The sequence below is a fragment of the Carassius gibelio genome, chromosome B14, assembly GCF_023724105.1.
Source record: "Carassius gibelio isolate Cgi1373 ecotype wild population from Czech Republic chromosome B14, carGib1.2-hapl.c, whole genome shotgun sequence".
Taxonomy (NCBI): domain Eukaryota; kingdom Metazoa; phylum Chordata; class Actinopteri; order Cypriniformes; family Cyprinidae; genus Carassius; species Carassius gibelio.
In genome coordinates, this window is record NC_068409.1 from 18,550,296 (window position 1) to 18,567,668 (window position 17,373).

Below are 17,373 nucleotides of genomic sequence, written 5' to 3' on the forward strand. Positions count from 1 at the left end.
TATATATATATATATATATATATATATATATATATATATATATATAGTGGCAATATATTTATGCCTATTTATTAAGTTTTGTTTTTAGGAATTTCAGCCATTTTTATATTATTAATTAATTCATTAATTAATTTTTTATAAAACCATTCAAGTTACACCACTTACAGATTTCAACACTATGCTCCCAAAAACAACAAAATTACCTCTTATTTAGAAACTGAATGTTCATCATAAAAGACGACTGTATTCAACTGCCTGTGTGAATTTTTAATGCATTTTTGAACAATCTAGACAAATACAAAATAAGTGTCACATCACTGACTCATATTTAATAGCTCTGCATGTTTATTTTAGCAGTAGATTTTGACGCAGACTGTCAGAAATGATTGGCCTTCCTCAGTAAGCCAACCATAATTTCACAAATAAATCTTAATAGATGTGATTTATTGCAGGCTGTTAGAGCCAGAGACCTCAGTCCAACACAAACAGTCTCTCTGAGAGCAGCAGACGTTACATGTTCTTCTCTGCCTGGCCTTCAGAAGATCATCCTCACAGAACTGCAGTGTGTTTTGAATTAGACGTATGTGCCATTGTCCCGAGAGAGTCCCACTCAAAGAACAATTAAGAATCCACTCGATCAAGTTCAGTGCTGATGTGAGATCAGGACTCTGGAGTGTTTCGAAGCATTCATGACTCCACATTTCTCCTATAGCGAGTGCTAACTCAGTAAAGATTTCTGCTTTCCATGTGCTTCATCAGTTAAATAGCAGAATCAAATTTAAGGTGAATAACACAAAAGGAAAACAAGTTTTGTTGAAAACTTTCAAATCTGAAATGCATTGAGTACAGTGAATATGAAGTAAATAGGTCCTTAAAAAAAAACAACAACATATAATAATGATTTTATATTTCATATACTGTATATACGCTATCAGATTCAGACAATGCACTATACCTAGACTTTGTATTTGACGATGTTGAACGAGGATTTACAAATTAAACCCCAGCTATTAATCCATGATTGCTCAAGACAAGCAATAAACTGATAAGAAACTGCTTGGTCATGCACGTGATCAATAATGTCTGACCTACATCCCTACTAATAATTCATTAAAGTAATGCAGCTGATGGCCATTATTAACAATACCACTAAACAAATTAGAGCCGTAATGTATGCTTACATACAGTATATATAACAGATATAGATTTTATTGGTCTGGTATGCTTGAAGAATATTCAGTGCCCTCAGATTGTAATCCATAATAATATGAGATGCCTGTTGTGGATCTTTGCATCATTTTGGAGTTTAAGACAGTGTGAAACAAAATATTGTGACAATTTTAAACAACCCACCCTGAGGGGACGGGATCTAGGGAGCTGGAGTGCACTGGTGTATTATTGTTACTGCACCAATATTTAAGACAATGACAAAAAAGAATGTTTGAGATGATGAAAAAAAAAAAAATCTAGTTCAAATTACAGTACATTTGTCAAGTTTACTCTTCGTGTTCATGTTTATACTTATTTTAAGACCAAAAATGACATTTTCCACTTAAGGGTAAAGTAAATAATATTTTGTTTCACACTCTCTTAAATGTACGAATCCTGCCATAAGGGATAAATAAATAAATAAATATATATATATATATATATATATATATATATATATTAAATTTAAATTAAATTAAATTTATGCATTTAGCAGACGCTTTTATCCAAAGTGACTTACAGTGCATTCAGGCTATCAATTTTTACCTATTGTAATATATATATATATATATATACACACACACTTTTTTTTCAGAATATCAAAGTTTTCTTGAGGTTATATAATTTTATCAATAAAAAAAAATCAAATAATTGGATATTTAAAAATCAGATTCTGTCATGATTGTTATAACACAAAGAGTTTAATGTGGCAAACACATAATAATAATAATAATAATAATAATAATAATAATAATAATAATAATAATAATAATAATTCTTCTTCTTCTTGTTTCTTGATAATAAGAAATGATAAAAGTACTAATTTCAGCCTTTTTAATTTCACATTTGCGTAGTTACCACAGCTAATTTTTTGTTTTTTATAAAAAAAATCATTTTACATGCTAAATTTAAACTTTTGACAATTTAAAGAGATATGGGAGGTGTTTTCCAGTCTCACTCTGCATTCATTTTCAATGCATTTTGAATAAACAAGGATTCCGAATAGAATAAGGCGTTACGTCATTGAATCATTTACCTCACAGTGCTGACCTTTAACAGCAATCATATTTAAATCCATGTTTGATATGCTAATTATAACCACTAAGACACCGAGACAGAACCCAGAGGAGCCTTCGATACCCAGATGAGTTGAACATCTCCATGTGGAGCTGTGGGTTAATTAGTGAATAATTAAGACGGAAGACAGCAGGCCTGTGTTTAGATGTGTGTGTCGTCTGTGTTAATCTGTCTGGATCCCTAAACTCAATCGCCCGTCCCACAGCTCCTGCCTTCAGTGTCTCCTGCTCTCCAAAGCAGCTGCCCCTGAGATCCCAGCATACTTCACTCCAATGTTTATCAGCCAGATTAACATGTTGACAGCCCCGCCGTTTGGAAACAGTTCCACGATTTATGTCCCGGGCAGGTTTCCAAAGGGCTGTGAAAAACAAAGAGCGGCAGGACAAATCGGAGAGCCTTTACGGTCATTTGCACAGCCCGATCTGGACCCGTTTTCAGTGGGACATGTTAAGACAAGTAACAACTTCTGTGGTGGAGAGGCCTTTGGAGACATTCAAGCATCTACGGGTTCCTTGTTCAAGCCAGTGTCTCTGATCCTGTGTATCTGTATACTGGAAGGCGATGATATCTTGTTTTTGTTTTTTTATGTGATAGTGTTATGATATCACTGCTGCTATCTGTATTAGCTCTAGTATGAAAAAATGTGCTGTGTCAGTGCAGTTGATTTGACATTAGATGATTGTTTAGTTAAAGATGCATCAATGATTTCGGTTTATAATGATAACAGGGGAACAATAGAAACTGTTAAGTTCACACGTCTCGAAGCGGACCAGCAGTCTCCGCCAGTTTAAGCAAACATCCTGTTTGCATTGTTTGCAGATGATGAAGCAACTGAAACAGCTGCTTTTACAAGAAGATGCATTTGAATAACAAGTATTACAAAGATATGTCCAAAACCATCTTTCTGATTCATATTTAGTGTGATGAGAGCATAAATAAATATGTGCATCATTTCAATTATATTTCTCACTAGTACTACACTACCATTTGAAATTTTGGGATCAGTAAGATTTTTTACGATTTTTAAAGAAAAAAAAAATCATACAAATATAGTAAAAAAACAGCAATATTGTGAAATATTATTACAAAGAAAAATAACAGTTCTCTGTTTTAATATACTTTGAAATTAGTAGTCAAACGATTAATTGCGAATACCGATAGTCACATCCAAAATAAAGGTTTTTGTTCCCATAATATGTGTAATGTGTATATTTACGTATACATGTATGTGTGTATTTGTGTGCTTTTATATATACACAACAAATACACAAACTTATACTATGTAAACAAAAACTTTTTTTTGGATGTAATTAATCGTGATTAATCGTTTATTCCTGTGATGCAAAGCTGAATTTTCAGCATTAATTCTCAAGTTTTCACATGATTCTTTTAACCTTAATAAGTTTTCTTCAGGAATCTTTAATGAATAAAAAGTAAAAAAAACAAATTAAAAAAAAAACAGCATTTATTCAAAATATAATTGTTTTGTATCAGTATGCACTACCTTTCAAAAGTCTGCAGTTGGTATGTTTTTCTTTCTTTCTTTCTTTCTTTCTTTCTTTCTTTCTTTTTAAAGAAACTACCACTTTTATTCAGCAAGTGTTAAAAAGTGATAGTAAAGACATTTTGTTAGAAAATATTTTGAATAAATGCTGTTCTTTTTTAACTTATTCATAGAATCCAGATTTTTTTATTTATTTAAAACTTAATATTTAATATAATATTTTCATTATTCTAAATTATAATACTATTCCACAATATTACTCTCTTACAGTATACTTAATCAAATTAATGCAGCTTGTACGGATCTCAAACTTTTGAATGCTAGTGCATGTATTTATTTAAGTGTAAAACTTTAGAAAAAAGTACTTCATTTATCCAGTCTGAGAATGGAAAAAATGACATGGAAAAAAAAATAGCAGTAAATTGCGACATGATGTCTGTGACATGTAAATGACAGTGAGATGCCACTCAGTAATTGCTGTTCCTCTAAGACTCCCACTGTTGACAGCACAGTGTGTCTCATTCCCATGAATCATCTGGTCTGAGGGCTCATGGAGAGACCTGGAGCTGAAAGGACACTGGAAACTGTCAAAACACATTATTATGACCATGTTAAACTACGGTGTCACAGATAAGGGAAATAGCAAATGACTTTTCTGGACATACATATTGTGTGGGGACGAAAAGATTTGAAAGTTATAAATGATCAGAATAAAACCAGCTTTTAAATTCAGTCCAGCAAATAATATTGTGATGAAACACTATTATTCAAAAGTCTGGGGTCAGTTCATTTTATTTACATTAATATTCATATTCATATTAATTTATGTATTTTTGGTAGTGTACAATCAAAATCATATTCACAGTCATGTGCCAAAACATAATTAGAATCAAACTTTAAAATTTAAATGTATTACATATTTGTCAAATTAAAGAGAATGAGATTTTGACGCATCAGAGTATGCAAATTACATATGTAAATGTGCTTAATCGGCATGAAAATTATGTCAAGATACAACAAAAACCTCAAAATAGCTTAATGTCTTTAAGTTAAATAAAATATTACACGTTTCTTGACAGTTTTCAGAGTCAACCGAGCTCTGCTGACCAAATTCCATTTAGTGTGTGAACTCATTTCCATTACTTCTGAGAAAAACTTCCATTTCACTCGTCCTCTTTAAAATGCACAAACGAAATGCTAGATTAACTAGCTCATTACGGCTGCCTCGCCATGCAAAGTGTAGAGTGAGATGGCCACATACAAAGACATTGTCTAAATGGCTGTTCCCATGGAAACAGAATCCACAGATCTCTTTTGACAAAAGTGATTTAAAAGACTTGCAACATATGATTAGAAGAAACAGCACACCAATTTTCAGCGAGTTCTCATTATTACCACCACTTTAAGAAAGATTTCAAAACCAAACAGGCTCAAATTAAACTTGGCGGATCTGGGCTTTTTTCTTTTTTTTTTTTTTTTGCATCCTTATTTTCTTAAAAATCTGACAAATCTACGTTTTTGAAATGATCTCCCTGTTTCTTATTTTGCAGAACTGGCAACGTTTTATAGTTTCCAGCAAATGAAATCTAAGAGAAACTCTAGTAATGTGCAACAAAGTTAAGCTGCTGACACACTTGGCCTCTGTGAGAGTTTTTCTTCTCTTCCCAGCAGGCCGTCCACTAAATGTCACCAACAAACCATGCATAAAAGTACTCTTACTTAAAAAAAACCTCAAACCATAAATGATTGAAAACATAAATCATTCATCTATTATTGATAACAGCTTTTGCTTTCACTTCGAATTTACTAAGGCTCAAGTTCTGCATTACAAACATTCACAATAACCGATTACAATAAACATATCTGATAATAGATGACTGTGAGAGACTAAAACCACATGAATGAATACGAGCATGTTTCTGAAACACTGTAATGAAGCGTTAGGATCTGTAGAGCACAATTAGAAAAACAGCCTTTTATAATGCTGTACACATTGCTTGAAAAACAAATTAATGTTTGCCAGGTCGGCCATTAAAAACAAATCATAATCTTTAATCACAAGAAAAAAATTATTATATTTTAAATGAAAAAATGGTCAGCTGCTCCCACACTGACACTATATGTATTGCCCTCAACAACACAATGTTACATCATATTAATGTCTTTAATATATGCCCTTCACTCAGCATATAGTATATTTTTTCCATGTCTGGTTGCATTAATAACAACAGTCACATCCATGCAATCTAGATTTCCCTTGAGAGATTTGACCAGATGGCTTAAATCTGTAATCTTTGCTGTATCAAAAATAACATGCTTGGTTTTGTGGTTAGATCCTGAGAGAGCCGTCCTCCACTGACCCTCGTCCTCTGATCTACACATCTCCTTCATCAGAGCTGGCATCACCTCTGAAGGGAGTCAAATCATCACAGATTGAACTTTTGTTTTTAAACAAAGTCATATTTTGAAACTAAATCCCTAGTCAGGAATGGTATTTTCTTTTAGGGGAAACTACAAAAATGACCCAGACTTCTTGATAATTTCAGCTAAAATATGAATCTGTCTATCCATGATATTGTTTTTTCCAGTGTAAAAATCACCTCGACTGAATCTGGAGAGAAATATAAATAGATCAAGCACTGTTTATAAGCAAAAAGAGTCCAAAACAAAAGTTCTAATCAAATATGTCAGGGGATTTTGACTTGGGAGGAGACCAGATGATGGACTTTTTCACTGGAGGAAGTTATTATGAATAATGGATGCATATTTCAGCTGGAAGCAATAGTTAAATGTTAAAATGCTTTGGTAATGGATTTGTTTCTTACAAACATGCAGCTTTTCACTTCACAGTACATTAACTGAAAGACTGGAGTGGTGTGGATTACTTGTGGAATATTGTGATGTTTTTCTCAGCTGTTTGGACTCTCATTCTGACGGCACCCATTCACTACAGAGGATCCATTGATGCAATGCTACACTCCTCCAAAACAGTTCCCATGAAGAAACAAACACATGTTGGATGGCCTGAGGGTTTGTTTACGTCTGAGTCAGCAAAAGAGAGGAAAATGGAAATAAAATACTATTTTTGGCTCGAAAGACATTACTAATGGACCCTTGTTAAATAATAATAATAATATTGAATATGTTGATATGGCCGAACAACAATTTTGGGCAATCTTTACACAACAGTCTTGAAGGACAGAAAAGTTCTGTTCTAGTCTGTTTTAGTGAAATAATAAACTTTCTCCGTCAAGATATTTCTGTGAAGAGTTTACAAATAAAGCAGACGGGGAGCAAAAGAGTTTTAAGGGTTCTAGCAGACTACGTTCGATTTTCTGTTCCCATGTGACACATAACAGCAGAAGCTTCAACATACAGATGTTCACGGTGTGCTCTTTTCTGAGTAAATGCTGTTAGGTCAAGGAGGAGAGCAAGCTAGAAAGGTCAGATGAAGTAGTGCAAAGGAAGAAAATGAGACCTGACAGTGAATGTAAAAGGTGTACAAAATGTGACATGGACTTTAGCCCGTTGCTCCAAGAACTTGTACAGATGACCACCAAACATCAAATATAAGTCAATACAACACGCAAACAACCAAAAGGGGTGGTATATGAGAATTAATCTATCTAGAAGTCCTCTACTTTACTGAAAGTGAACACCTTTAAGTGTGATTTCATACTAGTTTAAGTTTGATTGTGCTCCCTGTTCCCACTGGACTACTTTTTCTTTTTTTTTTCAGGTCCAAACCACAGTATATTTGCATCATCAGAAGAAAACAGCATTAACATCATCTAAACAAACACAGGCACACACCAAAAGGGGTTGGTTTAAAGCATCGCAAATTAAAGACTGATTACGATACAAGGATTTTTTAGCAGCCTTCCTTATGGTGATTTACTATAATTTACAAGCATAATGGATTATCGAAAAAAAAAATGTAGGATGAACACTTGGTTTTATGTATGAGTTTGTTGATTGGAGTTTTGAATTGTGGGCATTAAACTAGAAAATGATTGCAAGCTTGCAGTGGATTGTGGGTAAGATTTACATGGACTAAATTATTAAAAATTAGAATTAAGACATTGTGATTAAACATGATAAGATACTTTTTTTAATTAAACATATAGGCCTACATAGATTAATCTTTCAAAATAAGATCCATGATGTGAATTTACAAATGTTTTTTTTTTTATCTCATTAAATCATCCCCTCTTTCTCAAATCAAGCCGATCTCAGAGGCCCCGCCCACGATAGTTTGATTGACAGTAGCGTTTCAGCCCAGACTGGACTGGTGTCTTACCTTAGCTCCGCCCTGAGTGACTGTCATCAGTCTGCCATTGTTTCACCGCCGGAGCAGAAGTAGACAAGAATGACTCCTAAACGATTGAGGTTTTCTGTTGTAGGATGTAATAATGAACATAGTAGACGTCATTTACTCCCGACATCTGAGCTTTGTTTTTGAAGGGAATGAACCCTCGATCTACATAAATGTGTCTATGTTCACACTAATATATTGATATGACTGCAAAACAAATTTAAAATGCTGTGAGATTTAAAAACTGATACTTTTGAACATTAGCATCACATATACAGCTTCATGTTTTCTAAGGTTTGTCTAGCTCATGTGATATGCTATTGCACTTTTGAGAAGAAGCACTCCGGTATAAACACTGTGAAGCTACAGTTTGACAAAACAGCTCAAACTTTTGCTTTTGTGAGTGCTATCGGGTAACTTTAATGTTGGGTTTGGTGTAGAGGGTGTGTTATTTTCCTACACGATAGAGCATTAATCTTTAGGCGACACTCCCTGGACATGTGAATTATGAACCGCTGAAATGCATACCTGAACTAACATAAAAACACTACAATATTTGCCCGTACCAGTGTAATAAAAACATGGACACGGTTATGTACTGAATGCACATTTTAGTCCCACTCTCACTTTGAAACTGCCACAAAACACGCCACAAGCACATATGTGACCCTGGAGCACAAAAGCAGTCATGAGTAGCCCAGGTATATTTGTAGCAATAGCAACAATACATTAAATTGGTCAAAATGATAAATTTTTAATTTATGCCAAAAATCATTAGGGTACTAAGTAAAGATCATGTTCCGTGAAGATATTTTGTAAATTTCCTACCGTAAATATATAAAAACATAATTTCTGATTAGTAATATGAATTTCTAAGAACTTCATTTGGACAACTTTAAAAGCAATTTTCCTCAATATTTAATTTTTCTGAGATTTTAAAATAGTTGTATCTCAGCTAATCTATTTATTTATATGTATAAATCTAAAAAAAAAAAAAAAAACACCCTTATGACTGGTTTTGTGGTCTACGGTCGTATATTTTCAATCAGCCTGGGTTGATTTTGTTGATGAGATTTACACCGCATCATTACTGTTTCTGACCACAATCTGTTCTCGTTTAAAATGCAATTCCATTAGAACCACATTGGTAAATATAACACTAGTCTCACTTACTTCAGGACGTGTGTCGAGCCGTTGATCTGCGTGGCTGTGCAGGTCGCTCCAGGGCCCAGGATGGAAGGTCGGCGATAGCGCTTTTGTCCGCAGCAGAGGATGATGAGGAAGGCACGGCGAAAGGACTTGTTGAGGAAGGCGTAAAGGATGGGGTTGAGCATGGAGTTGATGTAGCCCAGCCAGAGGCAGGCCACCCACAGCTGCTCAGGAACACTGTAGTCTATGAAGGGGTCCACCACGTTCGTGATGAAGAAAGGGGCCCAGCACAGGCAGAAGCAGCCCATGATGATGCACAGAGTCTTGGCCGCCTTGGTCTCGGTGCGCATGCGGTGGTTTCGTTGGTGGTCCGCGCTGTTCGCGTTCCCTGCTCCTCCGGCACGCTGCAGCATGTTGATCTGTCGAGCATGTGCTCGCGCCGTGACATAGATGCGCTGGTACGCCAGCACCATCAGGACCAGCGGTAAGTAGAAGGCCACGACTGAGCAGGTCAGTGCATACGGCTTGTTCACCATAAACACACACACCGTGGAGTTTCCAGAGAACTTCCGCTTCTCTATCTGTCAAGAGGGGGATGGGTAACACTTTAGTATAGGGTCCAATTCACACTGATAACTAGTTGCTTATTAGCATGTCTATTATTAACATATTGGCTGTTTATTAGTGCTTATAAAGTACATATAATGCATGACATCCATAATCCTACCCAATACCCTAAACTTAACAACTACCTTATAAACTATTAATAAGCAGCAAATAAGGAGTTAATTGAGGCTAAAGTCATAGTTAATGGTTAGTTAATAGTGAGAATTGGACCCTAAAATATAGTGTGACCTGGGAATGTTGACACATTCAGATCACACACACACTGACCCAAAAGCGGGTTTTCTCAGTAATTGAGGAACAAAAAGAATTATTTCAATCTTAAGAACTTTTATCCACAATAAAGAACCTTTTGTGCAATTGAAAGTTCCATTTCAATTCCATTGATGTTAAAGGTTCTTCTTGGAACCACAGAGAAACGTTATTATTATTTTTGGTTATTCAAAGCACCTTCCAGTGAACAATTCTTCAAAGAACCATGTAAAAAACATATTTTGAGTTTAATTGCTGGCTTGTTTTTTTCTAAAGCTGATTTACAGCAGAATTTGTTTCACACTGATTCTTTTTTTTCTTCAGTTTATTAATGTGAAGCTAAAATACAGAAACAATCTGTATTTTAAATTAAACTTTATTGTGATATATCTGATATCTGATATAAGTTACTTATAGTCAGTAAAATGCCATCAAAATAAAATTATACCAGACATTAAGCAGACATTCTACTAATCCTCTTATGACTGCTAGTTGACAAAGTTACTTAAAGTTAGTAGAATGTCTAAAGTGAACAGAAAATAAGGTGTTTCCAAAATGTATGAAGCTTTATATAAATAAAGGTGACTTGAAAGAATCTAAAAAACTGGTTTCCACCATAAAGAACCTTTTGTGAAATGGAATATTAAAGATTCTATCGCAGATTCCAATAAAGAACTTTCATTTTTAAAAGTGTAGGATGTTCTTTCACTAGTTTCAGTGCTCAGCAGCTTCTCCCTCTGTGTCCGTTCATTAATATTCAACTCCGTGTTTCTTTGGCTTCAGGGAACAGTCATTTGAGGAGACATATTAAGAGCAGAGGTGACTACTTACAATACTTCATCTGGTCAAACACAAGCACCTTTAGGTGTAAACGAAACCTTGGCTAGAGGGCACGAGTCTGTAAATATCTTGCTCCCAAAATACACTATTTTAATCCTCAGCACTTCATATTAATAAAACATGCTTGGCATTCAAATCATGTGAGGTATGGCACTATGTTAAGGGCATGAAGTTTGTAACTAGTAAATTAATTACACATTAAATTCAGCCTCTGATGCATGATGTCCTCTAGTGTGGAAAGATTTTAAAGTTATTCAGGGCATCATGATACATTTAAAGCATCATGTGTGATGACCTTGGACCTTCACTTATAATTCTATATGAATGTCATCTTTATGACAACATTTAAGAGTTGTCACTCTTCATGCTTATTACTGTTCTTTGGTTATTTTGGGGAGTAACATGCACATCCAACTCATTAAATCCAGTGGTGGACAGTAACGGAGTAGCTTTACTTCGTTACTGTACTTAAGTACATTTTTCAAGTATCTGTACTTTACTGAAGTAGTTTTATTTTGAGTAACTTTTACTTTTACTTCACTACATTCCAAAGCATAAGATCGTACTTTTAACTTCACTACATTTCATAAAACATATCGTTACTCCCTATAATAGCTATATCACGTGCTCCGACACGCAGAAGCGGTGTCTGATTCATCATGAACGAACTGAGTCTTTTCAAAATAAACTTTAATCGGATCGCAAATCGCACCAAACGATTCGTTTACGAATTAGAATGATCCGATTGCAGCTGTTCTGGAGTCGACCACTCACTGATTCAAATGAACCGTTAAGTGCGAGTCTACAGAAGTAAGAACCGGGAGATTTTGTGAGCGCGCGTGCGTCTGATGTTGCTAAGTTATTAATGTCGAAATTTAGGATTAATTATTGTAACTGAAAATCATATTTAGGTCAAAATTGTCAGTTGTTTGGGAACTAAATCCGCTGTAAAGAGTGATCTGTTTAAGCCCACTGAAATGCTGACATGCAGACACATCAATCAGCGTCTCTGTGTTTTAGGTTAAAAAATAAAATAAAATAACCTTAAACTAACACAGATTAAATAAAATAACTCATGCATGTCCAAATTCCCCGCTACCGTAATATTAACAGTTTTATTAAAATGCTACCATGACATCTGTTTTTATATTGTGTATTAACAGTAACGTTATACATATGTATATTGTTTGGATTAACTAGATAACGTTAGACAGACATGTTTATTCATAACAGTACTGAAAATAAGTAAATATTGTAGCTGATGCTAAATGTCTAGCTAACAAGCTTGCTGGTGCTAACTTGAGGTAATTTTTATAAATAATGTCCAAATATTTTTATTCAACCACCTATATATATATGTATATAGATTACATCTAGCGACAAAAGAAAGGATGTGATGTTCAGAACATGGTAACTAGTAATTATCAAAGAGGGGAAGAGATGCACCCCGTTTGGCCAGGGGTGTTTTTACACCACAGACAAGGTTTGAGAAAGAAAAAAATCATTATGAAAATATAATTATATTTTCCTTAAAATGTTCTTCCTAACTTCAGGCCTTATTATCATGTCATATATAACTGTGATGTTCTGTAAAACCACAAACTTTAAAACACTTTCACAGATCACAGATTCCAAAATAATATTTGGTAGCACAACTATTAATAGTTCTAATAATAAATCATCATATTTTCATGATTTCTAAAGATCATGTGACACTGAAGACTGGAGGAATGATGCTGAAAATACAGCGCACATCACAGAAATAGATTATATTTTAAAGGATATTCAAATAGAAACCATTATTTTATATATTTTATTTTGATAATTTAGAATTAATACTGAAATACAACCTTTTTTTGTTTCAAACAGTTCAATGAACAATAATAAATGAAGTACCTGGAGCTGACAATGAAGTAAATGTATAATAATTAGCAAAGATGATTAATTTAGCGCTGTAAACGCGCGTGTGAGGGGCGGAGACGCGCCGCGGAGCGTCAGACGCGCGTGAGGACCAAACACAGCAGAACGGTAGGAAACTTCACTCCTCTTACTTCTCTTTTACTATAGCGATTTATTTTTAGACACGTGATCTGAGTCTTTCATAGATATGTAGAGTTATTAGAGTTATTAGAGAAATTGAGTTATTATTTTTTTTTACATTCTTTGGTCGAAGTTTTCAGATCGGTAATTCGGAGCCTGTTCGCGACTCTGTTGATTCAGATCGGGACTTCGGAGCCTGTTCGCGACTCTGTTGATTCAGATCGGCACTTCGGAGCATGTTCGCGACTCGGTTGATTCAGATCGGCACTTCGGAGAATGTTCGCGACTCGGTTGATTCAGATCGGCACTTCGGAGAATGTTCGCGACTCGGTTGATTCAGATCGGCACTTCGGAGCATGTTCGCGACTCGGTTGATTCAGATCGGCACTTCGGAGCCTGTTCGCGACTCGGTTGATTCAGATCGGCACTTCGGAGCCTGTTCGCGACTCGGTTGATTCAGATCGGCACTTCGGAGCCTGTTCGCGACTCGGTTGATTCAGATCGACACTTCGGAGCCTGTTCGCGACTCGGTTGATTCAGATCGGCACTTCGGAGCCTGTTCGCGACTCGGTTGATTCAGATCGGGACATCGGAGCATGTTTGAGATTTTTTTTAATTCAGACATCGAAGCAGGAAGTGTTTGTCAAACAGTTAATTGGTGATAAATGAATATTTGGACTTGAGGCTTTTTTTTTTACCTGTCGATTCAGCATGTACATGGACCCACACACAAAGGTGGACACACTCTAGACTTAATCATCAGTAGAGCTCTAAAATTTTCATCTATTGTTATTAAGGACGTTAATAAAGGACGTTATTCAACCACCTATATATATATATATATATATATATATATATATATATATATATATATATATATATATATATATATATATATATATATATATATATATAGATTACATCTGGGGAGAAAAGAAAGGATGTGATGTTCAGAACATGGTAACTACAGTAATTATCAAAGAGGGGAAGAGATGCACCCCATTTGGCCAGTGGTGTTTTTACACCCCAGACAAGGTTTGAGAAGGAAAAAATCATCAGGCCTTACTATCATGTCATATATAACTGTGATGTTCTGTAAAACAACAAACTTTAAAATACTTTGTTCTTACTGGTGAAAATCAGATGGTCATCTCTGTTTTCTCTCAGGTACATCACAGTGTAAGCTTCACAGTGAACATTACTCTCATCAACGTAGTCCATATCAACAACAAAAATATATCTTGACTCCATATAGTGGTTATTTTGGAAAAAATCCCAGGTATTTTGAGCAGTAGGATTATAAAAAAAATAAAACAAATGTGCTAATATAAAATTAAATTAGCCTATATAAAATTGCAAACATCTATCTTTCAGTACTTTTTTACTTAAGTACATAAAAAATTTAGTACTTTTGTACTTTCACTTGAGTAACATTGAAAAAGGAGTACTTTTACTTTTACTGGAGTAATATTTTATTATACGTATCTGTACTTTTACTCAAGTACTTGATTTGTGTACTTCGTCCACCACTGATTAAATCCATACAGTGTGAACAGACAGTGACGTCACTCTCTTGGACGCTGACAGCTTCAGATGTAAGTGTCTGTCAGTCTCTAGCATGCTTTCATCAGCTCTGCAGGCTTCATGTAATGCAAAGCATAAAGACAGTGCTGTTTAAAAGCAGCAGCTTTGATTTAGAAAACGTTTAGGGTCACTAAGATTTTTAAGTTTTATTCTTTTATTAAGCAAGCATGCGTTAAATTGATTCCACAAGTAGAAGACATACATTTATAATGCTGGGCAGCAAATCAGAATATTAGAATGATTTCAGAAGAATCATGTGACACTGAAGATTGGAGCAATGATGCTGAACTTTAAGGTTTGCATCACAGGATTAAATTACATTTTTAAATATATTACAATAGCAAATAGTTATTTGAAATTGTAATGATATTGTACTGTTTTTACTGTATTTTTTATCAAATAAATGCAGCGTTAGTGAGCATGAAAGACATTAAAAAACTAATTCCACTGACCCCAAACTTGCATCTTTATATAAAAGCATGCTTCACATATTTTATTGGCTGGATAAGCCATTAAAAAAACACAGAGAACAACGTCAGACTGTTATCCCATTAAACTATGTTCCAGTTAGAAATGTTACTGTATTTAATTAATGTGCAATTAGTGACATACATTAGAAAAACAGTGGTTAACCCCACAATTAACTTGAACAATAGCTAAGACTAAATAGTCATTATAAGTGAATAGAGCTTGATGAGAGAAATTTATAGATGTTATTTTATCTGATCCAGAGCAGTAAGGATCATAAATTAAAAACATACACACAAACCATTTTTATAATTTTTAACAAACAGCCTAGTGCTGATTTGATCCACAGAGAGAAGTATCATGATGAGAGCTATTAATCACTGTTCAACTGCGTCTCTCTCCTGTCTGCTCCTCCCAACACTCTCAAATCATAACACTGAGCCCTCCACGCTCTACACCCAACACCAACACTACCAATAATAAAAAAACTCATCAACTGCAAACATATCTCTCATCATCAGTTTAAGACTTTTTTTTAATAAGCTGGACTTCGGCCCATGCTATCGTTTATATTCATTATCAAACTGCTAATTAGTTCCTTTGAGAAGAGCTTTTGGCTGAACGGAAAGCTTGACTCATTCACATCTGTGAACATGTGAACTATAGGTAGACATTAATGTAAAGCTTGTGAACAAACACAAGATACTCCAGAATGCCAACTATTTACTTTAAATAGAACACTAATTCATTGTAATTTTTAAAATTGTATATAAATATATAGGGCTGCACATATATCATAGTTCGTATTATTATTATAGTGTTGGGTAGGTTACTTTGGAAACAGAAATTACCCCATTTCAAATGTTTGTGAAATGATTTCAATCACTTTATTAAACTAGTGCAGCTGATTACATTTGATTACTTTTCTAATAGATAGGGGTGTCCATGGTTAACCGATTAACCGATTAACCGTTAAAAATTGCGTAACCGAGTGAAACATTTTGCTCGGTTAAGTGACGTCAATGGCGTGCATTGAATTTAGTTGTAATACATTTTTGCACCACCAGAGACCGCCAGAGCGCTCCCAGACATTTGTAATGTCCACAAGAAGTCATTTTTCTAATATGAAGCGGGCAAAAAAAAGTACAGCGTTGGAGCACTTTAAAATTGACAGTGACGGGGCAAAATGCAAGTATCGCAATACAGTGCTTAGATATACTTCAAGTACAACCTCGTTGTTGTAATCTCAACAGCCAACACCCGGGCATCATTAGGCCGGTCAGGACACACTGGATGCGTGGAGATGGGCGAAAGCATCTCAGCTGCGTGGCGTGTCTGTTTTTAATTCGGCTCCCATGTTAAGAGGTTAGAGCTTGCCGACTGCCTGCGTGAGACGCGCGGCTCAGGCGCGGCTCGACGCGTGCATGCTAGAAATAGAACCGACGCCTTGTTGGAAGCGTTTCCAGGCAAAATATAATAGGAAAATATGTTTGTCATTTTGTACAGAAATACATATTAATTCATGACATTTTGATATTTGAAAGTCAATAGGTTGACATAAATTCAGATATAAATGTAATTAAAATATTTTTTTATCGATTTTCAAATATTGTACCTGTCAAACATAGTCATAAGCCCTATTCGTACGGGACTAGTTTTACAGGGGGTCGTTAGAGAAATCTCCGTTTCACAGACGTACTTAGTGATTTTAATCCCGTCCGAATCTGCCACGTCTGAGTTTTTCTCACACAACCTCTGTGATAATTCCAGAGCAAATTACCTACCGTTTTTCAGCAAACTCAGTGATCCTCTGAGAAAGCTAATCCCGTCCGAATGCGAATGTCTGTGATTGCCGGTGATATTTTATTTCACAACGCGGTTCCTTGTGTGTTTTGGCCAACGTGAATTACCGTAGATGCTCTTACTGCGCGGATGTTTGATAGATTTGCTTAGCGGCAAATAAATAATAATAATAAAAAATACAAATAATAAAATCAAAAGCAAGATCGCTTAAACAGTTAATACCGGCTATTGTAATATCAGCATCAGGTAAGATTACTCACGTTTATGTACTCAGTTACATTAAAAAAAAAAAAAAAAAGGAAAACAAGTTAAACTAAAAAGAACCACACATTAACAAGGTTTGCTATACTAGCCATCTAGTATTTATTGTGTAATAATACTAATGGCAATCATTTTGAATGAATGCAATGCACGCATACACAGCGCGTGATCTCTGTGACGCCCAGATGCACAAATCAGACCCTCCCACCTCTGTAATAAACACGGAGATACTAGTCCCGTCCGAATT

At 35.0% G+C, this 17,373-nt stretch overlaps 1 protein-coding gene across 3 annotated transcripts in view; it reads right to left on the bottom strand.

The window, feature by feature from the left end:
* The window catches only part of LOC127971745 (5-hydroxytryptamine receptor 4), a 104,195-nt gene that overhangs the window by 28,773 nt on the left and 58,049 nt on the right, over positions 1-17,373 (bottom strand). For 2 of the 3 annotated variants that reach the window (XM_052574971.1, XM_052574969.1), the window contains exon 6: positions 9,279-9,835. In XM_052574971.1, coding sequence (XP_052430931.1) covers positions 9,279-9,835 — 557 coding nt within the window. Of the gene's footprint in view, positions 1-8,090; positions 8,185-9,278; positions 9,836-17,373 lie in introns of all 3 variants that reach the window. The other variant, XM_052574970.1, reaches the window with a different exon arrangement.